The sequence below is a fragment of the Saccostrea echinata genome, unplaced genomic scaffold, assembly GCF_033153115.1.
Source record: "Saccostrea echinata isolate AGI-Se365-2 ecotype Australia unplaced genomic scaffold, CSIRO_AGI_Sech_v1 ptg000019l, whole genome shotgun sequence".
In the NCBI taxonomy this organism is placed as follows: Eukaryota; Metazoa; Mollusca; class Bivalvia; order Ostreida; family Ostreidae; genus Saccostrea; species Saccostrea echinata.
The window spans coordinates 2,152,803-2,180,724 of NW_026889768.1; the positions used below are offsets into that span (position 1 = coordinate 2,152,803).

Sequence of the window (27,922 nt, forward strand, 5' to 3'; positions counted from 1 at the left end):
AATTCCCCAATCCGCCGATTTTTTTTTTATATTACTGTAATATATTGTTGCGATGATAGTGTTTATTCAAGCATGCATATAAAATTTTAAAAAAAGGCAATATACCGTCTATAAGCAGTGGCAGTAAGCAGTTGACTGTTGTATATGGAATTCAGAAATTTATACTTTGAAATATAAAAAAATGATATCAGAATTCAACTAAATTTTTCAACATCCAATTTTTTTAATATCAGAAAGTCATCAATGGTGCTCTGGGGCCTCATCAAAGTACATGTAATTCTCTTCTGACCTAGCAAGTGAAAATGAATCGAACTATAAAAACAAGTTAGCCCGGCCAATGTTTTCATTATTTAATAATAAATAAGAGGCTAATGGTTGCAGTCTCCTTTTTTATTTTCATGCGAGATTTTTATTTATTTACTTTTTAATTGATCTTTTTTAACAGAGTTTTACATTACTGAATACATTAATAAATCGGGATCGAGATTTATCGTTTGGCGGGAAACCGAAAGTATCCTCATCGGAGATACCAGATGACAGTCGATGCAGTCTGAGATGAAAACTCATTTAGTTTAACAGTAAGTGTTTTTGTATTCGTAAGGATAACTTTCTTCGTGAACTGTTGGGTAGATCTGGCTTTGTCAGGTCATTGAGAGAATGATGGACCGATTCAGTGATTGTTAGGTCTTTGGATTTTAATACTAAGGCCCTTAGTCAAAAAGGGCTGACAGGATCACTGGACTGCCCATTTTTAACATGTCTGCAAACCTGTCTAAATAAATATATCTGTTAGCTAATATCTGTACTCATTGGTTAGCTTTGATCCTTTAGGTAAATCAAAATGAATGTGAAAGATGAATATGACAAGCAGTTTTTAAACCAATATCAGACGTTGTTTATGTCTGATAAACTGAGAAATGGCACACCAGCAGAGAAAGCTGACATATATCGCAGTCTCATGGGACAACTTCAACTTGCACAGAGGCATGGGAGGTATGCTATTTAGAGGTTGGGTAAGCCCAACTATTTAGCAGTTAAAATCTCATTTGGTGCTCAAGTCTACTTACTTTTATTTATCTTTCAGTACTCATTTTAGAGTGAATTTCATGCATTTTAATCTACTGTAACTAAAGTGTTTGAGTGAAATGAATGAGGGAATAATGATACATCGGTATATGGCAGTACACCAAAAAATTGTATTGCGGTACTAAATATGTGTACCTGTATATCCCGAGATATAACATTTTCAGCATTTTTACTCACCTGAAGAATTCTAAAAAAAAAAAAAATAAATAAATAAAAGTTGAAGTGTAGCACATATTTTCCCCATTTAAGTAAGTAAGTGATTTCTTTCTTTGTTGAATTTTTTCCAGGTGGTAAATGCCTGGTTCCTTGTGTTGAAAATAAAATAGATAAACTTAATATTTCACACTTTTATATTATATAATTTTCTGTATATCCCCCATGCATATCTTAGTGTGTAGAGAGTCCTTAAGATTCAATGTGTTTTCATTAATTAAGGCTTCCCAGTGACAGCCATGAACTTCTTAGAAAAGAGTATTGGAAACCATATACAGCCATCGTGGATACACATAACACAGAACAAGGTAACAGTCTCAGCTGAATTAATACGCACATTTTGTATCTTATCAGTCTAATGATTTTATCCTCAAGTACTGTGCAAAGGCCATATCTTGAAGAATGTTTTATTTGTAGGCTTAAACAACTTTGCTGAGGGGGCATTATCAATCTGCAGTAAATACAGAAATGGTAAGAACATATGCTCATAATTTGTTTACATCTCAGGTTTGAAATAAACACTCTTAAATAAATTTATTTGCATGAGGACTTGCAAAACTAATAACAAATGTATTCTCTAGTTCAGGAATCTTTGATCTGAAATATTTTATTTCATATGTAGAAAGCCAGAAATGGAGGAGTTCTCTGTCCCTGGAGAAAATCAAAGAAATGGACTGTTACAAGACATACCTAGCCAATGTCAAGGTCAGTGTTACAAGACTTACCTAGCCAATGTCAAGGTCAGTGTTACAAGACTTACCTAGTCAATTTCAAGGTCATTTTACAAGACTTATCTAGTCAATAGCTGAAATCAGGGTCAGTGTAACAAAAAATACCTAGACCAGTGCTACAAGACTTAACTAGGCAATGTCAAGGTCAGTTTTGTAAAACATGTTCATCTAATGGTGAAAAAAAAATGCAGTTCATAGGTTATATGTAAATTTTCTCTATTAAAGAGTTAATATTAATTTAAACCAACTTTTAGCTTTGTTAACAACTTATTATTTAGTTTACAAACTACATATTATGTAGTTAACAAAGCTTAACAAACATTGATCACCGTGGAATTCATTTTATTCTTGTTATGTATCGTGGAAATCAAATTTTTGGACCTAATTTCAGTGTAATAAATTTTTTTTAGAAATAAACCTTTAAGTTTGAATATTGTGTACAAAAGTTCTACTTGTTTATGATTTAGTCTAAGAATGAGCAGTTACTGCCAGAGAGCAAGCAGTCACAGGTCATAATGAAATCTAAGAACACGATCATAGATTCTAGTGCTGTGGCTTCCCTAAAAAATCAGGGAAGGTCGACATTGTCGATGTCCAGTGGAGGTGGACAAGGATCCAATGGAGTCTTAAGCAGTGTTTCTAATAGCAGCCACAGTACCACAGAGAGCTGGAAAGGACATCATTCTACAACTAATAAAAATACAGAGGGGCACAGAGGTATAGAGTTTTGCTTGCTTGTTTTCCAACTTCATGTTTATATAGTGTGTATTTCTATTGATAGAACAGACAACAATAACATGGGGCATTTAATGGCATTTTGTTGCAGAATAATGATAAAACATATAAAATGCTAACATACAGAAAGAAAAATAATAGACATAAGAATGTTTATAGTATTTAAAATATATGAATATTAAAAATGTAAGTAAATAAATGTAGTCACAAACATTTACAATAAGTAAAATAACAAATGAGATGTGCCATAATGAAATTATTCTGTCTAGTGCACAATCAGGTGAATGGAAACTTTTATCAAGCCCAGGGCAGACCTGATACTTCTAGCAGTAGTTCATTGTCAGTAGGGATTGCCAGAGGTCAGACCACTCAAGACAATGTCAAAATGTTTGGAAACAGTACTAGACAGTTTGCGAACAGAAAACCGCTGTTCGGAAATGGGGGGAAGATGTACGGAGAGATAGAAAATACCCAGCCTCTTGGAAGACAATTTGGAGAAGAGAGGCCATTCCAGAACAGAAACATGAGAGAGGAGGTAGGTAAAATGGACTGCATTTGTTATCCTATGTACTGTATACTAGGGTGTTATACTGAACACTGGGATATGTTATACTGAACACTGGGATATGTTATACTGTATACTAGGATGTTACACTGAACACTGGGATATGTTATACTGAACACTGGGATATGTTATACTGTATACTAGGATGTTATACTAAACACTGGGATACGTTATACTGAACACTGGGATATGTTATACTGTATACTAGGATGTTATACTGTATACTAGGATGTTATACTGAACACTGGGATATGTTATACTGAACACTGGGATATGGTACACTGAACACTGAGATATGTTATACTGAACACTGGAATATGTTATACTGTATACTAGAATATGTTATACTGAACACTGGGATATGTTAAACTGAACAGTTTTCACCCTTACTTGTACTGTATACTGTTACATTTAACCCCCAAAACGTTCTGTTGGTGAATTCATAATGGAGCAGACTGATTTTCTAATGTGTCTGGACAAAAACGAAACTGAACTAAATTTCCCTGTACACAGGAGAATGGTTTATGGACATTAGTTGCTCAAGTGCTCTTGCAAAATAGTATTGAACTTTGCTTAAAAACTAATTTTCTTAAAAATCAGTAAGTTTAAGTCTGTTCTCTCTTCAATGCACCTAAGTAAATACGAAGGAATTCTTGCTTCTTTCTGTTTATATAAGGCTGTCTCCCTGAAGAGGCCATTTATGGAAGATGAGGATGAAAGATATGGTGGTGTGGAACAAAACAATCTACCTAATTTTTCTGGCCCTTTTAGAACAGCCAAAGAACAACTAGTAAGCACTTTCTATTGAAAACACTTCTGTTTAAAAGAATTTGGCTTATTTTGATTATCCATGGCAATTAGAAATAATTTAATTTTGTTTGTATTCTAGCCTCTGATTGGTTTATATCCAAAAAGGAACACAAATTATTTCTGTATAACCTGGTTTGGTATGGGGACACACCCCCTGACAACCAGCTGAATCGTCTGTATCTATGCAATCCTCTCATTTCCAGTCCTCAGGATTCATGGAAAATTCCAGATTTAATAAATGTACCTTTAACTTCAAACAGTAACTCGGATCTTACCACATGTAAACAAACAACATGGCTGCTAGGACTATGTATCAGTTTTTACCTCCCCTCGCTTCCCATCACTTCTGTTACTACGGTTGTATTATGTATTATTGAGCAGCAAATTTGAACAAATAAAAAGCAACGAAATTTTACAACAACAGTTGTTTAATGATTTTAAAATTAAATTATAAGGAATGACTCTAATTCTTGGCCAAATTATTCGAGTATAACCTGGTTTGGGTCAGTTTACGCTCTTTTATAATCAGCTTTGTGGATTATAAAGCGTAAACTGACCCAAACCAGGTTATACTTGAATAATTTGGCCAAGAATTAGAGTCATTCCTAAAATCTATATGTCCATTTCAACAGAATATTGATAACCAGAAAAAATATGGCAGAGGGCGTGGTCAAGTATCCACTGCTTCCTACGGGGCCACCAAAAAGTCTCTAGGACCTAGGTCAGATCACTCTACAAAAAGGAAATCCTTAATAATCAAATGAATTTCAAAAATTCTTTGAGTTGATAATATAGCACATTATGAACTTTTTACTTTTGTGTAAGAAATTTAATGTGTGGATTATTTTCAGACGAGGCACAAGCAGTAAATTTGTTCCTCCAGTGATGAACAGAGAAGAAAATGAAGAGTAGGTGTCTAATTTCTTACTACAAGTCTGTTGACTAAAGTAAAGATTTGACTTGAAAAGAAAAAAAACATCCTTAGTAAAGGTTTCTTAGAAATAATGAATTTTTTGATACCAGGAATGAGGATGTTGGAATAAAGGCCATCACGAGATCTGTCCTTGGTAAGAACGGAGAGAAGAATGAAGAAGTGACAGATGAACGACTGAAAGGAATAGAGCCCAAAATGATAGAACTTATTATGAATGAGGTAATCTGTAAAATGTTTACTAAATAGATAAAAATAGTTTGTTTATACAATGTATTGTAAAAAGCATGAATTCTTGTTTAAAACAAATTTAACAATTTTCACAAGAAGTGCAGATTAATGAACTCTGGATTAAACACCCAATTTTATGTTAACGCCCCCAAAATCTACCTAATTCAAGATCAATAATATACCGCCTGTCAATCATTAAAAAAACAATAGCTTCTGATTTGATTGACGGGCCAGCTACGTGGGCTACCTGATAATCTGAGTTTGCATGTTTTGAAATCAATTACCTAGTCACGCGTCAAACGCTTTCATGTGCCGCATGAATGGTCGCTTTGTATACACTATGGTTAAAAAAATCATGTCGCTGTTATATTGGTTGTTTATTTTTAAAAAATAATTGAGAGTAGATAATTAAACAGTGACTTCGTGATTTTTTTTTCAATCTCCACTGCTGTTTTGTACTTGTTAGCGGTATGACGTCCGAAATAACTGTAGAACTTTTTGAAGAAAAATTAGCGGATATTCAAGCCCTCTCTTCTTTCAGTAACTGAGATCCGGAGAGAGAGAAGAAGTTTCTGTAGTAACACAGACCGATAATTCTTCCGAGCCCCTTATTCAACCTGTGCCTTGATTTTAAGAATGTACGTAATGCACTTGTCGACCTTGCACTTGGCTACACAGAAACTCAATTCGCCGTAATTAGAAACAATCGACCCCCTCCCCCACCATTGAAAATTATAACAAAATGCAATGGATTAAATAAGGAAAGATATTTATACTAATATAAATAAAGTATCTTGTATCTAACGCCATGAATTACGAAAGATTCTTTTTATGTCCAAATCTGTAAACAGGGCATAAGAACACGGACCCTTGGAAATGGCTAATATTTGGACACAATCGTTCGCCAGAAAAGTAAATAATATTCCGATGTGATAAATGTTCACACAATAAGTGGAATCTTTTTATTTTAATATTCACACTTAATATTTTATAATAATTTCTTTTATTGGCGATTAATGACAATATTTGATCAGAAATGAGAATACGTGACTTTCTACATCGGAAAGCACTCAAATCCAAATCCAATGCGGATTGGAATGCTTACAAAGCGGCACGTAACCGAGTTGGAATCCAGATCAACGAAGCCAAATGCGAATTTGTAAAAGAGGTAATTGAACAGGCACACGCTAAGCCCAAGAATATGTGGGACCGTATAAAGGAATTTCTTCCCTCAAAACAAACCAAATCTACAACAACACACTTAGAAGTCGACGGTGAAACAATAACTTGCCCCCAAGAAATCGCAAATAAATTCAATGACTTTTTTTCTAATATTGGACATAAATATGCTTCTAAATTTGACAATTCTCTACCCACGGTACCTCAACAAATGCCAGAAGTTCGTTTTCCATACCTTTTGTTAGTGATACTTGATTGCTTTGTAGTTTTCACCCGTTTTTTTTAATTATTATTAATTTTACGATTTTTAAAAAAGATATGTCTTCTTAATTTTTTTTATTCAAAAGATAACGACGAAAACGCTATAAGTCTACAAATTTTATATTTCAGTACCTAATTTATTTTAAATATTTTCACTCAAAATTATGCACAAAATGCGTAATGTTGACCCTGATTACCAAAAGCCGGACTTCCTGTGTAATGCAGCGTGTATAGGGATTTTTGACATCTTGAGTATTGGGGCTCTCCAGGTAAATAACACCAGTACTTCTTAAACCACTCCCCCTCCTCAGGTAACCGTACGGTAAAAAAATTGGGTCTTTAAGTAGAGTGAATTAAATACTAACAGTGCATTATGCTCAATTTGTCATAATTGGATAATCATTAAAACATTTTCAGTTTCCAAAAGTGAAAACTTATTGAAAATTTTCTTGGAGGAGTAGGGACATGAATGCTTCTATTTTACCTATACATATATGAAAAATGTTTACACCCCTCTGACCAATGAGGAAATTCATGTACAATGTACTAGATATGACACTCCATTACATTGGATATCTTCTTTGATCCAGATAATGGATAATGGCCCACAGCTGTCCTGGGATGATGTAGCTGGCCTGGAGTTTGCCAAGAAGACCATCAAAGAAATTGTGGTGTGGCCAATGTTAAGACCGTAGGTGTCAGAAATGGAAACACATGCAATTCTAATTTACAGAAATTAATACAACCAAATTTGTATCAGTTGAGATATACCAGACATTGTTTAAAATGTTAATATATATATCCCTTAACTGAAGTTAATGCAGGCAATTTGAAACATTTTAAGAATATTTACATGTACCTGAATGCGGTTAACCAATACAGGGCCCCAAGACCATAAACTGAAAATAGACTAAAGTCAAAGTTTTGATTTTTAATACATGTGTATCTTGAGTTTTCTTTGATGTATTTGCTTAAAAATTTGCAATTTTATATAACATTTAAGTTCAAATATATGACGAAAATTTTGTTTCAGTATCAAAATTATTTCAAAAGTTATACTGGTTTGAAATTTTGACTTAAGTCTGTTCTCAGTTTATGGTCTTGGGGCAGGTAGTTGTTTTGTGTTTGGGAGGCATTTAAGCATCAAGTCACAGATAACCCCTACAGTTTACAAAGAATGTTGTGTGTCTTGTGTCTGTACTTGATTTGATTGGTCTTTACTCTTTCAGTGATATTTTTACTGGTCTTAGAGGTCCACCAAAGGGTCTACTATTATTTGGGCCACCTGGCACTGGCAAAACTCTGATAGGTAAGTGTAATTCATTCTTACATGATAATTTCTAAATATCTAATTCAGTGTGTGGTTTTTAAACTTGAACACTTAATTAATGCTTTAATAATGAAATTGTGTTGTTGATTTTCAGGTAAATGCATTGCAAGTCAGTCCAAATCTACATTCTTCAGCATCAGTGCCTCCTCCTTGACCTCTAAATGGGTAAACAATGCACAACATCTGAAATTATCAAATGCTTTAAATCTGTTCCTCAGTTTTATCAATTTTTTTTATTCTAATCTTTATGTTAGCTTCTAGTTTGAAGTGCTCATTTTTTATTTCATAAAACTGTTGTTATTGCCATATACTGTAGTAAGGTGTGTTGTCTGCCTGTAAACAATTTTCAAATTGCTACTCCTCCTACAGTTTTAGTTCGTTTCAATGTCACTTTGTGCACAAGAAGACTACACTAAGATAAATAATTCCATATATCAATTTTTGTTATACATGTATTTGTGAACAGTGTTGCCGTAGTTACTAAAACCAGAAATTCTTGTGAAATTCTTTCAAAGACGCTACTCCTCCTACAGTTTTGGTCTTATTTCAATAAAATTTTGTACACAAGCAGACCTCACTAAAATACTTAATTCTCTACATCGGTGTTTGATTTCAATGAGTTACCAAAATAAAAATTTCTGTGAAATTCTTTTACGTTTTGTATAGGTCTGGTCTGATTTCTAAAAAAAATTTTTACACAAGTTAGACTATACCGTGGTAAATAATTCTGTTCATTGATGTCAATTTTGGTTTTGCCATGGTTACTAAAAATAAATATTTTCTATGAAGTTTTAGTCAGATTGCTATAAAACTTGCCACACGTAGAGACTAAACCAAGGATCATTATGTATTGCTATACGTTGTTCATAGTTTCAAATCCCAGTACTTTGTTCTTAGTACAAATCTGCAGAGCTGCAGTCTCGTTAGACTTTTATTTTGTTGAACAACAATTTTCCTTGTTTTCATGATAAAACTAGACAACAAAATTAAATGAACAACAAACGATAAATATTACTAATTATAGGACAGGAAATGGTAGCTGTTCACAAATATAAATATCAATGAAAATGTTTTCTTTTTAGCAAAAACCTCAAAATTTATTCCCCACAAAAATTAATGAAACCATATACATGTATACATTTTTATGTATTACTGATCGTTTCAATTGAAAGTAGTTTATTCATTTCTCAAACATGATACCATCAACATTAACCTCAGCAACAACAAATTAGTTAATATTCAGTCTTTTTTCTGAGTTCACAAATCATCTTTACTTTTAAAAGTTTGTTAACAATGAGGGATATTACACTTAATAATGCTGACTGTGCTATTTCTGGTTTGTCAGGTAGGAGAGGGGGAGAAGATGGTGCGAGCGATGTTTGCTGTGGCACGCTGTCACCAGCCGGCTGTTGTGTTTATTGATGAAGTGGATTCCTTGTTGTCCCAGAGGTCGGACGGTGAACACGAGGCCTCCCGCAGAATCAAAACAGAGTTCCTGATACAACTGGTAATGCCAGAGCTCAACATTAACGTTTGTTCTCTTGTCCAGTTTCAGTGATAATTTTTCATGAACAAGTGAATATTGCAGGGCATTTATAGTCAAGTGATTTGTCTGTAAATTTTTTTTTTGAAGTTGAAATGTTGAACTTTGATTAGTTGCATGGATCTAATGAAATCTGGGTTTTCAGTATCTGGTAGGAAAGCTGTAACATGGGAAAACAAGGTTAATAAAAAGAATTAGAGAAAGATGGCAAATAGATGTTTGATGTATTTCTTTTTGTTGCTATTTTTATAGTACATGTATATTTTATATAGCATTTACTGCTACTTAGGACAGGATAACTTGCAATATGTTTCAAAAACTCAAATAACAGATTCAGTGAATATATTATAGATTGAAAAGGGTCTTTTCAAGTTGTCAAATAGTTCTTTATTGAAATATTTTCAGACAAGTAAAAGTAATGTTCGGAACTTTTCGGAAAAGTAAATTTCATAGTCACTTGTCCAAGTGGACATGTAAGAAAAACCGTTAATGTAGAGCCCTGAATGCACAGTTATGTCACCTCTACCAATACTGGTAACCTGTACTAGGAAAAAAAATGTCCTGCAACAAAAATCAGCTTTGCATAACAACTTGCAAATATGTTTGCCAAACAATGAGGGCACTTTGTTTACGGGTGGACACCAATATTATATCCTTATTGTTGAAAAGTTATGAATTTGTGCCTCATGATGTCTCAGGTCTACTTAATGTAACAAAAGTGTTTGTTCTAGTTCTTGTGTTGTATAATGTGTAAATGTAATTATAGGATGGAGCTGCCACGCTGTCTGATGAAAGAATTCTAGTCATAGGAGCTACCAACAGGTCAGGAAAAATTTGATGTGTAAATAATCCAGTAAACTCTTTCACTCTCAGTTCCTGATCCAGCTTCAAAACTTAAATTATTGGTAAATGTAGAATAAAATGGAGAGAGTTTGCATTTGTACATGTGGATTGCACATTCAATATTTGATCTGTAATTGAAGTTTTCTTCGATCAGGCCCCAGGAAATAGATGAAGCTGCCAGACGAAGATTTGTGAAGAGACTTTACATCCCCCTTCCAGAAGGTGAAGCTCGTAAACAGATTGTCCTGAATCTTCTGTCCCAGCAGAAATATCAGCTGACAGCGGCCGAGTTAGACACCATTCAACAGCAGTCTGAAGGTCTGGGAGAAAGAAATGATATCCATTTTGTTGGATTTTTATTTATAATAATACAGCCTACTTCGGATATACATGTATTGAAATTGAACCAACAATTTTTTTCAATGTAACCAAAGTTCAAAATAAACAAAATTGGCCTTTGAAAACTTTAAATCCTAATCCTGATCTAAAACACGTAGATAAATCAGAATTAATTACACAGCTAAATTTATGACACTTTGTTCATTTGTAAAAAGTCCAACATTTTTCAAACTCTGTATAATTTCTTGATTTTATTCTTTATCGGTAAGGCCAATAAAAATTAATAGTTTCTCAGGTCAAAAATTTCAAAATTCAATGCGGCAGGCAGTTTTTTTTTTTTTTTGAAGCAGGTGTTATATACCTTTTTTTCATGTCAACAAAATGATGATATCAACTGATTATTACTTTTTTTGAACTCTTACATTAATTATAATATGTATTCAACTTTAAATAATATTATTTTAAACATTTGTCAAAAAAGTAAAATCTACTTGTATAATTATGATGTCACCAATCATGATAACAACTGGCTAGGAGGACTTCATTATAACCATTATAAAAACAACTCATTATCAGGTCCGTGGACTGATAATTTACTTCAAAATAAGGAATATTTCAAACTAAGTGATTTCAATATAAGTGGAGTAGGCTGTAGTAACACTGGGGAAAAATATTTTTAGGATCTTGGGCATTTGTAAAACCTCATTATATATATATACTGTAGAAGCATGTTTAGCGTGGGGCTAAAATTTCGTTGATTTGTCATCTAAAATGCTTTCGTCAGCATTAAATATCATTGTTTCGAAAGAAACCCTACTCATTATATAGTCATATAAAGATTTTGTGTGGGATTAAATTTCGTTGATAATTGTTAACAACAAAATTTTATCCCCAATGAATATTTCTGCTTTTACAGTAATTATATATAAAATTAATGATGTTCTTTAGTTTACCAATCTTGCTTGGCAGTTATTTTTTTGTTTAAGCAGTAAAAGCTAATTTTTTGCGTACCCACTCTGCATAATTAAAAGTTTTAAAATGTTTTACCACAGTCTGAAAAAAAGGTGTGCTATAGTGATTAGAGAATACAATAATTTGTGTATTTACAGGATACTCGGGGTCAGATATGTCCTATCTATGTAAGGAGGCAGCTCTGGGTCCCATCAGATCCATGGCATTTGGGGACATTGAAAACATTACTGCGGAGCAGGTATATAAAATAAAGGCATTCAGAACACTTTATTTCCATGTAAGGGTTTTTGCATGGCTTGACGAGGGAGTGCTTGTGTGCCCAAGGCAATCTGAAACAATGCACTTGTTGCATGGTTCTTTGTTTCTTGATTAAATGATCAAATCTATCAGGGTAGGATGACTAAAGCCTGTAATTAGGTGAATAATTACTTGTTTTACATTGATTGGTCCAATAGTTAATAAAAAGGAGGTGTGCAGACATCAGTGTTGTACCATGGACATTTTTAATGGAAACCTTTGGTTAGTAGAGTAGTAAGTGTATTTTCTACTGATCAGTGGGCTCTACTTTACCTCATCTTGTTAGAGAAATGACTGATAAGCTGTAGACTTATTATATTTATCATGATAACTTTCAGGTTCGACCTATTCTGTATGAAGATTTTGAAGCAGCCTTTCATCAGGTTAGAGCCAGTGTTTCTGAAAAAGACTTGGACCTGTATTTGGAATGGGATAAGACATTTGGAAGTACCAGTAATCGAAAATAAACCTGATTTATTTTGAGTGACAGGTTCAAACAGTTACCATTTAAGTGAAAATCATGTGGTCAAGATCAGTCTGAGAAATAAATGAAAATGCCCACATTATCCTATGGAAAATATGACTGTTTTTTTAATTTGATTCATGTAGGACTTGGCAATAGAAGGGGATGCTGTAAAGTATTTTTAATGCAAAGAAATTGGATGTTTTGAAATACATTGTATTAAATGTATATAATAATAAAACCAGGGAAAGTGTTTCTCTGAATTTTTGTCAGTTTTTGAAAAGTTACCAAGAGAAACCATTTAATCGACAGGGCCAGTAACATACTATACTTGATTTCACGTGATCACTTTATATAAAAAAGGGAAAAGGAAAATGATGTCACGTCAGCTTGATTATTTACACAGGGTCAAACTGACAAACGTTCCGTATTTTCAAAAAATTCCTTGGATTCATTCAACAATAATAATTCTTTAATAAAAATTTTATCAGGATCATTTATGAAGAGTTTAGTTGTGTTTCACAAACTCGATAACCTGTCATGCAAGTTGGTGTAGTTTAAGTCCACCACTAAATTCGTGCAACACATTATCCAAGATTTAACATGGCTATGATTGATCAAATATGTTTTTCTAAAACTTTTATTGCTGATCCTGCTCTGCCTTCCAACTTGCATTTGGATTCCCAAAATTCTCAGCTCTACAAATTGGAGAAATGGGATGTAATAATGGCCTAAAATGAAAGGAAAAAAAAGGTTTTCTTAAAGTCTGAAGCTACAGTTTATGTTTACCAGCTTTGGAAATCCTTCGAAACTAAATAGAGATCAGGACTGAGTTGCTCACATGTTATCTCTGTCAAATTTTTACCAGTGAACAAGGGCTTTAACAAATGGTTTAACCTTTGCAAAGGTTTTGAGCAACCCAGTCCAGTCCCAGATGAGACCTGACAGGCTGAGGTACTGTGTCACAGTTATCTGCTGATGTCAAGTACAGGTCTAAATTTGAAGCCTTCCACTATTATCATACCTCATTAAAGTAATTCTGTAAATTGCATTATCTGACTGGTCTAGACACTCGTATGACAAAAAGAATGACATTGAGCATCCCAGAGAGAACTAGAAATCTGTCCATAGGACATGAATGCCTGATCGAGGGTATATTAGTAATGCAACATGAAAATTTGTATTAGTGTATGAAATTTGAAGAGAATATCTTGAATAGTTTCTTTAAAATTGAAATCTAAAAAGTTTGATATAGATGATAAATTCTCACCAAATTATGTATAAGTGCATAAGCTTACATAAATATATCTTAAATGGTTTCTTTAAAATTAAGCAAAATGCAAATTTAAGAAAAGTGAGGTCATGGTCCCAGAAAAGTTCAAGGTCAAACATTTTTGATGCAGTTGAATATTTCTCATAAATACGTATCAGCATATTAAGTTTGATAAAAATATTTTGAATGGTTTATTTAAAACTGAGCTAAACACTAATTTAAAATAAATGAAGTTAAAGTCAAAGGAAAGGTCAAGGTAGAAAATGTTGATGCAGGTTACATCAGTATATATCAGCATATGAAGTTTGACACTAATTTAAGAAAAGTGAGGTCAAGGTCAAAGGAAAGGTCAATGTGAAAAAATATTGATGTAGTTGAATAGCTTACATCAGTATGTATCAACATATGAAGTATGACACTAATTTAAGAAAAGTGAGGTCAAGGTCAAAGGAAAGGTCAAGGTCAAAAATTGTTGATGCAGTTGAAAAGGTTACATCAGTATGTAGTAGATATGAAGTTTGATAAAAATATTATAAATGGTTTCTTCAAAATTGAGCTAAACACTAATTTAAGAAAAGTGAGGTCAAGGTCAAAGGAAAGGTCAAGGTCAAAAAATATTGATGCAGTTGAATAGCTCTCATCAGTATGTATCAGCATGTGAAGTTTGACACTAATTTAAGAAAAGTGAGGTCAAAGGAAAGGTCAAGGTCAAAAAATGTTGATGCAGTTGAATAGCTCTCATCAGTATTTATCAGCATATGAAGTTTGATAACACTATCTTGAATGGTATCTTTAAAACTGAGCTAAAAACTTAACTAAGAAAAGTGAGGTCAAGGTCAAAAGAAAGGTCAAGGTCAAAAAATGTTGATGCAGTTGAATAGCTTACATCAGTATGTATCAACATATGAAGTTTGATTACACTATCTTGAATGGTATCTTTAAAACTGAGCTAAACACTAATTTAAGAAAAGTGAGGTCAAAGGAAAGGTCAAGGTCAAAATTGTTGATGCAGTTGCATAGCTCTCATCAATATCTATCAGCATATGAAGTTTGATAAAAATATCTTGCATAGTTTCTTTGAAACTGAGCTTTGAACAGAGCTAAACACAAAGTGTGACAAAAGGACAGAAGACGGACATGACAAACACTATATGCCCCGGCCATATTCATGGCGGGGCATAAAAATCATATTCCCCCAATTCAGAACTCTCATTTTCTTATTGAGAATACTTAACAGACATAAAAATCTGCCTAAGGATGGTACCACATTCCTCATGCCCATTTAGAACAAGTTAATATCTTTTACTTGATAAATAAAACCCCATGAACAGTTAGAAAAGCACAGAGCTTGCAGTAAAATGTCTGATGACTATTAAATGAAAGTGAATATGAGAGCAGTGAGTTTGTTTATTTTTAAAAATTTGGCTTGATTTGGAATGATAATTTATTGCATGACAGTTTGAGAGATATGAAGATTTCTGTCTGTCCATCACACTTTGTGATTAGCTCAATTTCAAAGAAACTGTTCAAGATATTTAACCAAAAACTGATAAATTTTGATGAGAACTATTCAATTGTGGCATAATTTTCTAACCATGACCTTCTCTGTGTCCTTGACCATACTGTTCGTAATTTTGTGTTTAGCTCATTTTTAGCTCACCTGAGCTGAAAGCTCAAGTGAGCTTTTCTGATCACCCGTAGTCCGTCCGTCTGTCCATCCATCCATCTGTAAACTTTTCACATTTCCAACTTCTCAAGAACCACTGGGCCAATTTTTACCAAAGTTGGTACAAAGCATCCTTGGGTGAAATGAAATTTAAATTGTTAAAATGAAGGGCATAGTCCCTTTACAAGGGGAGGTAATCAAGAAAAGACAAAATAGGGTGGGGTCATTAAAAAATCTTCTCAAGAACCACTAGGCCAGAAAAGCTGAAACTTATGTGGAAGCATCCTGGGGTAGTGTAGATTCTAAATTGTTCAAATCATGACCCCTGGGGGATAGGGTGGGGCTACAATAGAGAATCCAAGTTTTTACAATGAAATATATAGGAAAAATCTTTAAAAATCTTCTTCTCAAGAACCACTGGGCCAGAAAAGCTGAAACTTATGTGGAAGCTTTCTGAGGCAGTGTAGATTCTAAATTGTTCAAATCATAACCCCCAGGGGTCGAGTGGGGTCACAATTGGTATTACAAGGGGGAAAATCTGGTGAAGAACAGCAGGGCCGAAGTTACTCAGGTGAGTGTTGTAGCCCATGGGCCTCTTGTTAAAGTAACTATTCATTGACAAAATATTATTATCAAAATTCACACACTGATGCTCATTAATAAAAGCTTTTCAACTGTGGCATAATTTTCAGCACCAGTCAAAGACGGATTATTTTATTACTTGCCAGTCAAGGACAGTTTATTTTTTTCCCAATATTTTTGAGGACAGATTATTTCCAAAATTCAAATGGTTGTCCCCTAATTCTAATATTTTCATCAAACTTTATATACTAATTTAAGTAAGTGAAGCTTTTGAACTGTGTCCTAGATATTTTTATGTAAGCTTATGCACTTACAGTGTATACATAATTTGGTGAGAACTTATCATCTATATCCAATGTTTTGGATTTCAATTTTAAAGAAATTATATTCAAAATATTCTCATCAAATTTCATACACTGAGACACATTTTCATGTTGCATTAATTACTTTTATCCCATGTTTACCCCTTTATCCCGTGGATATGACTCATTGGATAATTTTTTCATAATCCACAGTTGTGACATCACAATGGTTTTTGCGTTAGCGCGATGAAGTAAAATAAAGTGGAGTCCTATATAAAACAGTGTAAAACATTGGTTGTGAAGTATTAAACATGGGATAAAAAGAATCTCCCATGATTTGTAGTTGGATATGACTTTTGTCCAACTCGTTGTGTGTTTTTATCCCCTCGCCAAGGCTCGGGGATAAAAAACACACAACTCGTTGGATAAAAATCATATCCAACTACAAATCATGGGAGATCCTATATTTATACCCAGGATGAGGCATTCATATCCTATGGACATATTTCTAGTTTGGTAAATAAACAAAAATATGAAATGCCTTGATTTATCAGGAGTTGTGTAGCGTAGTGGTTTAGTCTTGAAGGAAAATGATATGATCAGGATTTTTATTGCTAACGTAGGGTTCGAACCCCAAGTCAATACCACTGTGACATTATTTTTTTAGTAGTAGAATAATTTGTGCCGAGAAAATTTTCCACAGAAAAGTTTTTTTTTGTCATAATTTCATAAATTTCTATAGTAGTATTAAAGCTAGAACTTTACTCTAAATACTAAATTCACAAAATGCATGAATATGATTTTAATATATCTGATTCAGAAGTTATAGGCATTAATTCTGCATGTCTTGTTCAGCCATATTCTTTGTATACTGGTATCAAGTGTTGAGAGCTATATATTTATATATATAAATATTATATTATAGTCTAGCAGGGCATTGGTGTCCAATGGATAATTTTTTTAAGAAGCTCCACATATGCGTAATATCTATTATTAGATTGCGAAAAGTATTCCGAAAGTAGGTTCAAAATAGATTGGGAAATCCTCATCACTCTATGCTAGAGAAGGATAGAGAAGTTCCGAATGTCAAATTCCATTTCTGGCAAAGATAAGCCAATGGGAATGAATCTTACAGAGTCAATGTTATCAACAATCATGTGATGAATGTAATGGAGGCCCGTAGTAAATATGGCATTACTTAAAATTTTTCAGAATCGTAAAATAGGAAGAAATTCTGGGCTCTTCGGCAAATATTCAGAAAGAGTAAAAGAGTAAGTATTTGTAGAATTATTTATTTTGAAGTCGTATTTTCATATTTTTTTTAATGGCTAACAAAAAGTCACTTAGTTCCCTCGTGAATCTTTGTCAAGGAGCAGTGTTATACGAGTCATTGGACATTGTTTACATTTTATGTTTATAATTCTCTTTACAATGAAATTATCATCCTCTGGTAATCTGGAAATGAACACAAAATTTTCGTGAAGTATCGAAAGTATTTGAAAGCAGCTTCATCTTTCGGTGTGTATTAGTGCGTGTGTTGAGTAACGTAAACAGCGGGCTGATTGTTTACAGGCCAGCTGATAAGCATGTGACCAGTTCACATGAATATGGATCACAATGTACCCTGTACATAGTTTACACATCACTGCCCACGAACTGCAGAATGAAAGAATTCATTCCAACTTAAAGAGTATATCTTGTGATTTTTAATTTTTATTACCAACCATGGGACTTTTAGCTAATATTACCAGTGGAACTAATGTGACAGATTTGTGGATCACTAACAAATCTATATTCAGGAAAAGGTAAATTATCAGTTCCTGTAATGTAATACTGACTCCAAAGTGTGCATGGAGGTCTATATAAACCCTTATTTTCACTAACTCTTTTGCAGGGCAACCCAGTATAGTGTGGCAAAATATTAGTTGGCAGATATTATATATTATACCACTCTCTACCATCGGCTCATACATTCACCTCTGTCGTGGCTCGCGTATATCACAGTGATAAGCACGAGAAATAGTGCGTTTGTTTTAATTCAGTATGATTAAATGTCTAAGCTAATGATAGTCCTTAAGGAAAGATATTTACTAAATAGATCTAAAACTATTAGTTTAATTTGAAATAATCCTTGAAATATTATGTTTTTTACGTTATGTCAAAAATCTTGAGGTGAGCCCATTGCAGAGGTGTCTGAGAAAAGAATGAATGACAACTCTGCATAGGAGATTGATATTATACCTGCACTTTCTAAAGAAAGTTTGTGTATATTATCTGTCACACTTTCTTCATCCTGTAATTACTCTTGCAGAGTTTTCATTTTCATCTTGGGGGCCAAATGGCAGTTGAAAAAAACTTTTTTCTGTAATAACCTGATTTCCCAAACTCCTTACATTTTACGCAGTAACCAAATCTTATTTCACCAGATGAATGGTGGTGTCCTTTAGATGTGCAGTAAGGTTCTGGAGTTTTCATTTTAACCCCTGGGGTCGAAAAATGGTGTCATTACATTTTGCAAATCATCTTTTGGAAGGTATTTGGTGGTGTCCTGTATATGTGCAATAAGGTTTAGGAATTTTCATTATCACTCTGTGGGCAAAATGAGGGTCATATTAAAATGCCTTTTTCATTTTACAAAAACCTGATACCCAGAACTCCTCATATATTTTACATAGTATCCATTTCATCTTTTGTAAGATGTGCAATAAGGTTTCAGAATTTTCATTTTCATCTTTGGGGCAAAATGGGGTTAAAAAAATTTAGGTTTTCATGTTCCAATTTGGGCTGATTTTTTTTCTTCTCTTTTTTTCTTTACATTTTTTTTTTCTGGAACTCTCTCTTAAAATCAGAATTTACTTCATCACAGTCTTTTATAATTTTATATAATTTCAGAATGGTATATGAATTCATTATTTGAAATATGAACATAAGAGTCCTATGGTCACATGCTCACCTGTGCATTTCATGCTCAGTTTGATACATGTATACACACTTTATGTAAATTATGGAAAAAAATTGTGGCTTCTTCACTACTTAGGTACAAGGAAGCTAAGGGTACATTTAGAGGCAAACACCTACTGTATTACTGTATTGTGACAGCATCTAATTAACAATGCTGTAACATTATTTTTCACCACACTGTATCAACTTGCTCAGCAAAAGAATAGTACATGTACTGCAGTTATTGTGAAAAATAGTCTTAGGCTCTTAGGCTAGCTCTTGGTATTAATGCAATTTGAGTGGCAATTAATATCATTTAGTGTAAGTCTAAATTTAATTAATGAAATATATAATCAGATATTTCATATGGCAAAAAAAAAAAAAGGAAAGTAAACAAACTTAAGTAAGATGTAAACATAAAAAAATGCATAAATTGCATTAGAATGATATTTTAATAACTATCATAAACTATGCATAAATTGCATTAAAATGGGAACAACCATCTTGTTTGTAATTTTGCGACTGTTCAACCCTCTCGGTTTGCGACCTGTTAAATCAGAATTAATGTTAGCAAATAAAAAAGAGAAGACAATTATTCTCTTAGTTAATGCTGATATTCATACATCTCTTCTAAATCACTGGACTGTCTTTGTGCTGCCATAGGATGGAATTAAGATTTCAACATTTTGGAAAGCCAATTAAGCCATTAGATGAAATAGTATTTAGACTTTAACTTACTGTATATCTAATCAGGGAACCTGTAGCATTCTGTGATTTTCTGCTATGGGCACCCAAAATTATTTAAAAGGAACAGAACATAATATCAGAATCCTGTTGATAAAATAAATAAATAAATACTAATTTTATTGTCATAAATTTGTTTTATTTTTCATTAAGGGCATTGATAAATAACCATATCAGTGGTAGAAATGAGGTTCTACTTCAGAGAGCGTAAGCATTAATGCCTTTATGTACACAACCATCTATAGAAACACAACAATGACATTCATCTAACGGCATTCACCCCATCTCCAGTCCAGTATCTAACAGCATTCACCCCATCCCCAGTCCAATATCTAACAGCATTCACCCCATCCCCAGTCCAATATCTAACAGCATTCACCCCATCCCCAGTCCAATATCTAACAGCATCATCAATCCGTTTATCTAACCTTCTTCTTCCTTCTTCCCCTGCTGCACATCCTTAATTCATGCAAATAAACCTCAGCCATTTCAACAAAAAGATAAAAATAAACTTTTCATACATACCAAGAGATTAAGTTAAGGCATACATGCTACAATTTTTTTTTTTGAATGAAATAAAAGCATTTATTTTATATTTTTATATTTTTCTAACTTTGTTAGAAATAATCAAAATATATACAACATCACATAGATATTGATTTATGGTCATTTATTTTCAGGTTTCTGTATCAATAAAAATTGATGTAATAACTTGTATTTATGACAAAGTCTTGTATCAAAGTTTATTATTAGACTGATATTAGATAAAAAAAAATAACAATTTCCAACGACAGTCGTACTGTTGGATTTTTTTTTTTTACCTAAAAAGTACAACCTGTTTAGAATAACAAAGACGTGCAATCTTTATCAGTGATAGAATGGCTAAAATTGTATATTTTCGGAGACCAGTTATGAGGGAGTCATAGGATATGAAACAGATGTCGGAGATAAGTTTTTATATTATAACTAAAAGTACAGAGAACTTTTACCTGAACATGTTATCAAGCTTTAAATCGGCCAATCAATGAAGGGCAGTGGGCAGATACTGTATGTAAACAATTAGTAAGGTATTTTTATCACATCGGTGTTTCATAAGTAATGTTAGTATTCAGGCCCATGTTCAAGTTCAAGTATATTATTTTAAATCTTGTTGCTGCATGGTAAATTCAAAGGGACAATGCCATGAAAATGTATTTTGATATTAAAAAATTCATTAAATGCACTTGTACATAGAAATGAATTTAACACCATGTAATCAAAAAAGAAAAAGATTGTACTGTATATTCATGTTAAAACATTAGTTACATGAAAACATATTTAATGCTGTGTTAACTTTTTGATAAAGCATAATGAGTTTTGATGAAAACACGTTTTATTTTTCACAGATGGAAGCCCCCTAATTTTGATCCCTCTCTGATTCGGCTGCTGATTTACAGCGAGGTGGATGGAAATCGCATCATTCTGTTTGACTCCAGCTCTGTTGTCAGGTGGGAGGATAAGGTAAGAGAAATTGGAGAAATGTTTTACTTTGAGTGAGTATTATTCTGTTTGACTCTAACTCTTTTGTCAGGTGGGAAGATAAGGTAAGAGAATTAGAGAAATGTTGTACTGCACTTTATGAGGCCATTTTTTCATTTTATAATTTGGAAATGAATTAAACATTTAAAAAAAACATTCAAATCCAATGGTTTTAATAGTACAGCTAATTAGATCAGCAAAAATTAAGGCTGTAATTCGAGTAGTTGAATAAGTACATTACAATATTCATACTACAGAAAGAAACTATACAGCGCATCATCAGCCAAACCAGGAAATTTTAAAAACAAATGGTAGACAACATCTCTTGTAGGAATTTGATTTCTTGGCTAAATAAATTGAAGTGAAATACATGTACATGCAAGTATAATATGGAAAAACAATAAGAATACATTTTTTTTATCAGCAGCAGCAGAATCCAAGGTGCCAAAAAGGTGCAAAATGCAGAAGGAAAAACCCAGTGAATGCAAGTCCCACTACAACAGGGGAGATAACCTGTCAACGCTATCAGCCAAAGTACCAGGTAAGGACGCTGTCAGTCAGTTCTAGGCATCATGTTAATTGATACTAACGTTTTAATCCACTAGCTTACAAAACCATGCTTTGACTGTAAGACATTGGATTGATTATATCTAGGATATATTTTAGTCATTGCATTAATTGATATTGATATACTTGTAATGGCATTTTAATCTGGTAGCTTACAAAACCTTGCTCTGACTGTAAGACATTGGAGGAGGTGGTGTTTGGTAGTGTTGGAATGGCGCAGAAGGGGAGCTCACTCAAAGTGCATTTTTTGTGGTAAGGTTACGTATTACCTAATTAACAAGTCTAAACAAGAGAAACATAACAACAATAATGATATATATGTTATACATACACCAGCTTCTTTATCAAATACCTTACATGTGTATGCAGACATCAACTTTTTTTTTGTAAAATACAATATTTTATACATGTTAACATACTACAAATAGTTCCTGAACATCTGAAGTATAGTGTTTACTTTTAATTTCATTTATTCTTAGGTCACGGATGTTGCTGACAAAAGTTTTCATTCCAACAGCCCCCAAACAAGAGTCCTTCAACAGGTATGTAATTACACAGTAAATTATAAGAATGCAGTTTGTCTGTTTCTTTTCTGTTAGATTTAATATCATTTTTCATTTGTTTTTTTTTTTCAGTGACCTTGATTTTAATCAGAGCTCCCCAAGTCAAGGGGATCAATCCAGCCCAAAACTTATTTATCACCCAGAGAAATCTCCCAGTATTGGTAAGTCTGTCAGAGAGGAAGGATTTTCTACACTATGCTTAATTTAAATGTCTAAGCAGCATAGATTTACAATTAAATGGAAGGATTAATACATTAAGTAGACTTTTATATTATGTTTATTTATAGCTCAGAGTATCCCGGTGGATGTTCCCTCCTCACGAGACAGAATTGCCACCTTTGATATTTATGACAGAGACAGTGGCCTAGCTTCATGTAAGCAGTCAATAAGAAAATAAGTAGTATAGAGCACTTCAAATTTTTATCAAGAGAGAAAAAATCTGAAGCAGAACTTAAATAATATTAAATAAAATAAATAAATATTAAACTTAAATATTTGGATTTTTTTGTAAAATCTGAGGTTGTATTTTTCTTTTAGTGACGTCTAGCGGGAGTTTCCAGACTCCATTCCCGTCCCCCAGCAGTAATGCTAGTAGTTACAGCAGTCTACACCGAAGATGGATGAGAAGTGTCCACACATCCATCGAGGGATGCATCAAGAAACGCAACTCCCACGACAATCTTGTCGTGCAAGATGTAACTGTCTCTTCTGTTATCTGTACTGTACAAATAGTACTTAACAAGTAAAAAAATTGGTTTAAAGAACACTCTTGAGAACATTTGGTAAATGATTAATTGATATTTTTTCCTTCCATTTCCAGACCTCATTAGGCCCTCAACCAGGATGTAGAAAAAGAAGAAGTAAGCTCGCGTTGGGCATTGTGTTTGGCGGTGATGAGCAACAGAATCAGGACGACAACCTGTGAGTTTGATCAAAATTACTGAGAAAACATTTTATTTTACTTACTGAATTAATTATGATGAAGGTATCTTTATTTTATTTTTTTAAAATTGTTCTCTCTTTCTCTCTCTGCAGGTTATTCCAGAATTTTTTCTTTTCCCATATAACACTGATAGAGGGTCACCTTGAAAGATTAAAAATGGAGGTTGAAAAAGCCTACAGCACTAAACAAAAGTTTGTGGATATCGTCATGGAGGTATGATACTGCTGAATGTCTGTGGTTTAAAAAAATTGGTTTGACAGTTTGTGTTGATCATCAGCCCTATTTTATATATTAAAAAAAGATCCTTTTATCAGACAAAAAAGAAAAGATATTCAAATAATGAGCAAATAAATGAAAGAGAAGAATATCATGTCAAATTATACTTTATGGTTTAAGGCTTTGGAGATGTTTCGAAGTGACATCATGGATTTATACACCTCTCCACGGTTGAGTGAACCTGTGTGGCAGAGTATGATGTCACATCCCAGCTACCGCTACCAGATCTGTGAGAATTTTATGAAGGAATTGGTAACACTCATCAACAAGTTTGACAGCAAAAATAATGAATTGTAAGTCATCAAGATCTAAAATACAGTTATTTTCTTGCTGAATATTTTGTGACTCACTGATTTGCGTCACAAGATTTTTGTGTAATGAACAGATTTACAGTGAGAGTGTTAACTTTCTTGATTTTAAAGGTGTTACCTCCTTCTTGTTACAGTTTTATGAGTACCCTTGTCACAGCAGTGTTGACACATCATCTGGCATGGGTTCCTACAGTAACCCCAGCGGGGGGAACTCCCTCCAAGACCTACCTCCACAATCATTCTGCGAAATGGGTATGTATCTCTTGTAAAGAACATTGTTACAGAGCACTATAAATATATCATCTTTTTTAATTACATGAAGAAGTAAGAAGCTGTGAACTCTTTGTATATACCAGTTGGAATTTTTCTTTACAGTTGGACACATTAGCAAAGACCCATCCTTACAATCCACTCTGGGCTCAGTTAGGGTAGGTCCATGTAGATAGTAGTGCCATCGTTTTTTGCCGATATTATGCTTTGCATTTGTTATTTTTTAATCCATCATTTCTTGGATTTCAGGGATATGTATGGTGCTATTGGCTACCCACTGAAAATAGCCAGGACAATTATTGTAGGAAAAAAGGCAGATCTTGTCAAAAAAATTCTGTACATATTGAGTTACTTCATACGCTGTAGTGATGTCCATGAGAATGGTGAAGTCGGAACACTAGAGTCATTTCTAGAAGATGTTTGTGTGGAATCTCCAGAGGAAGATAAAACTCCCGTCCATGAGGGTTTCAAGTTTCCCTCGGTCCCTGACGAGAAATTACAAACAGGGTGTCATATAAGCAATTCTGTGATATTTAACACTAGTTCACCTGAAGTTCAAAACAATGCAGAAATCAAAAAATGTGTTGATAGGGGTGATCTGAAATTAGATGTCCACAGTCAGCATAGCTCACATGAAAAAAGGAACAGTAACGAGACGGAATCGTCAGAGATGAACCAGGATGAGGGATACTGCTCCATCGTACAGTCTGATGAGAGTGAGAAGATCAGGTGTAGATTATCAACAGACTGTGTGGTGGAAAATGTTCCTGTTGAAAATGTTATGAATGTGAACAGAGCCGCAGTTAGTAGGACTAGTGATGTGAACGAGAAACTCATCAAACCTTCCAAATCTAGTTCTGTGCTTTCGTCTAAGTTTAGTAACAGTAATGATATAACGGTGGAAAAGAAGCCATCAACAGCTGACATAAAACACCAGTTTCTGTCGGATAGAAGTAATAGTATGTTTAATGAGTATTTTGAGGATGACAGTATAGTGACAAAAACAATAGATGATGTGCCGCTAGACAAGCGAGTCATTCACCCGGCAATGAGGGATATTGTCATGTCCCAGTCACTAGAATGTTTAACAGAATCCTCTGACAATGACACACATCAGAGGCGACTTGGGTCAGTGGGACAGTCAGCCAGACCCAAATTATCCCCTCTCTCCAGGCAGATGAGCTCAGATTTCTCCAAACCCTCCACCTACAATCCCGGTCGCTGCAGGTTAGCACTGATTCTTCATAATATGAATGTGTATCAACTTAAAAAAGGCAACATTTTTTGGGTTTGGGTCTTGATGAAACATGGTACTAACAGAACATTTCTGTTGCAGGTCTGTAACGCCAACAGAATTGAACAGGCGCCGTCATCTCTCCTCAACGAGCAGTTTTGATTTTGATCACATGGATCCACTTGTTCACTTCAAGGAACTTCCAATGCCAAGGTAATTCAACATTGTAATGAGGTTTTCATCACTTGCATGCATTATCTTTCTTCTAGTGTGTCATCAATTAATATCGGAGAATGTCCTTAGATTTAAAAAAGTTTTGATATTTTTGTAACCATGTATCTTTGGTGTTTTCAGCATTAGTAGTGAGAAGAATAGCAGCATTAAAATGTTTGATAGGAACTTTGGACGGTCACTCCTTGCTGAGTATTCTGACCATTATTTATCTAATTTCGTCCTGCATGGTACATCGGACAACAACTTTAAAGAGAAACTTATACGTGATCTCCACATGGCAACTCAGGTCTGTTTTTGTGATGTTTAATAAAAATAAGAAAATAGACATAGACAAAGGTCTAAGTTTCTATCTGTAAACATGAAAATGTGCAATGTCTAGAATCCTGTATTGATTTTTCAGTAGGATGAAACTGTATCGTCTACAAAGTTTTTGTTTTCTTGCAGCACTCTGTGTTAGATGAGCCAATAACAGAGGCCGTGTTTATAGTAGCTGACACAGACAAATGGTAACGTGTCATTGTCAACAAAACTTATCAAATGTAGATAATCATTTGTGAAAAATAGTCCTAGTTAACCTTGAATGACATGATTGTTGCGTGTTTTCAGGTCTGTGGACATTACCAGCAGTAAGTCACCAGACCAGCCTCCGAAAGTTAATCGTGTGGTGGCCTCCCAACTTGTGTGCAATATGATGGATGCTGTTCAACAGCTACACCGCCTCAAAATGAGCTCCGAATTTGTAAGTCACGTAAATGTATCTCATCTTTTGTAAAAAGACATACAATTGCAGTTTTGGAAAGGAAAAAATCATGTACATAAGGTATCTGATGGCGCAAGATTATTTTTTTTGCACCATTTGTCAAAATGGATAGATAATGATTTTTGTATTTATTTATAGTGCTTAATGCATCTTGAAGACAGGCTACAGGAAATCTATTTTAAGAGTATTATGCTGGCTGAGTACTTAAGAGAGAGTAAAACCCCGGGTCAGTGTGACATCAAGGAAATGACCAAATTACTCGGGTAAGAATAAAGATACTTTCTACATTACATGTATAATATATAATATGCTTTAGGTTGGAAGAAAAGTCAGTAAACAGAATGTTATCGTAATTTACATGTCCATTATTTGTAGGTTTGATAATGGAGATTTGCCATTACTGGTGGCCATTGCAGGGACACACTCCCCCCAACTGACCCTGGGAGACCAGTGATCAGGACCCCACCCATGCCAAACCCCCCCCCCCCCCCCCACATATCAGGCAGCAGGAGTGATTCAGAATCGGTTTAACCCAAGTTCCTAGGAAGCTGATCTCAGATGTGTCCAGATTTAATATATCATTAGTTTTATTTAATTTAAGGGTGTTCAGTTAATGATACTGGTGCCATAATAAATATACATAATAGGAATGAACATGTAATTTTATTTAAAAGATGTAGAAGAAAAAAAAAGAAACTAGTAAATCAGGGACTTTTTTGCCAATAATTTGTGATATTTTTTTTTGGATTATTAATTTCCTTTGAGCTTTAATTTAGCAGATAGGTTTTAATAATTATGGACTGATTTAAGCACAGAAACTTCATTTATTGATTTAAACTTGTATACATGTAGATGCAACCTGCATGCTTCTGCCTATTCAGTTATCTGTACTTACGTGTAAATGCAAATAAACATTGAGCTAAAAGCTGAGCCAGTGTTTTTTGATGTCAAGATTTATGTATCAAATAAAAACTTGAAATTTGAATTCCTTGGTCCAATTACTAGTATTTATATACATATATTTTGTCTGCAGGACAAGCTGTTTAATTTGGGAGCTCAATATCAAAAGTTAAGTGAACTGTGATCATGGGATTCAAAGAAATCACCCAGGTTTACATATGTGCCATGCAAGAGGATATTGATTGGAGTATGTCAGACATACCAGCAAAAATTATTTAACCCAAGGTTAAGCAAAGGTCAACTTTAGTGA

The 27,922-nt window shown here is 33.8% G+C and overlaps 1 protein-coding gene across 1 annotated transcript; it reads left to right on the forward strand.

Annotated features, from left to right (window-relative positions):
- Positions 1 to 531: 531 nt before the first annotated feature.
- Positions 532 to 27,642, forward strand: LOC133189662 (folliculin-interacting protein 1-like). The gene is made up of 40 exons (XM_061325061.1): positions 532 to 578; positions 832 to 993; positions 1,522 to 1,607; positions 1,717 to 1,770; positions 1,922 to 2,004; positions 2,498 to 2,747; positions 3,035 to 3,300; positions 4,007 to 4,120; positions 4,773 to 4,861; positions 4,992 to 5,048; positions 5,164 to 5,293; positions 7,333 to 7,433; positions 7,972 to 8,051; positions 8,167 to 8,237; positions 9,418 to 9,579; positions 10,382 to 10,437; positions 10,613 to 10,776; positions 11,907 to 12,007; positions 12,405 to 12,530; positions 12,676 to 12,704; positions 17,528 to 17,623; positions 21,422 to 21,536; positions 21,979 to 22,095; positions 22,273 to 22,373; positions 22,601 to 22,663; positions 22,757 to 22,845; positions 22,972 to 23,058; positions 23,222 to 23,379; positions 23,505 to 23,605; positions 23,720 to 23,840; positions 24,024 to 24,196; positions 24,349 to 24,466; positions 24,590 to 24,642; positions 24,734 to 25,711; positions 25,821 to 25,931; positions 26,073 to 26,238; positions 26,397 to 26,458; positions 26,559 to 26,691; positions 26,851 to 26,975; positions 27,088 to 27,642. Exons 2-40 carry the CDS (start codon positions 842 to 844, stop codon positions 27,164 to 27,166), a joined length of 5,217 nt encoding a protein of 1,738 aa, XP_061181045.1. The 5' UTR covers positions 532 to 578; positions 832 to 841; the 3' UTR covers positions 27,167 to 27,642.
- The last annotated feature ends 280 nt before the right edge of the window (positions 27,643 to 27,922 follow it).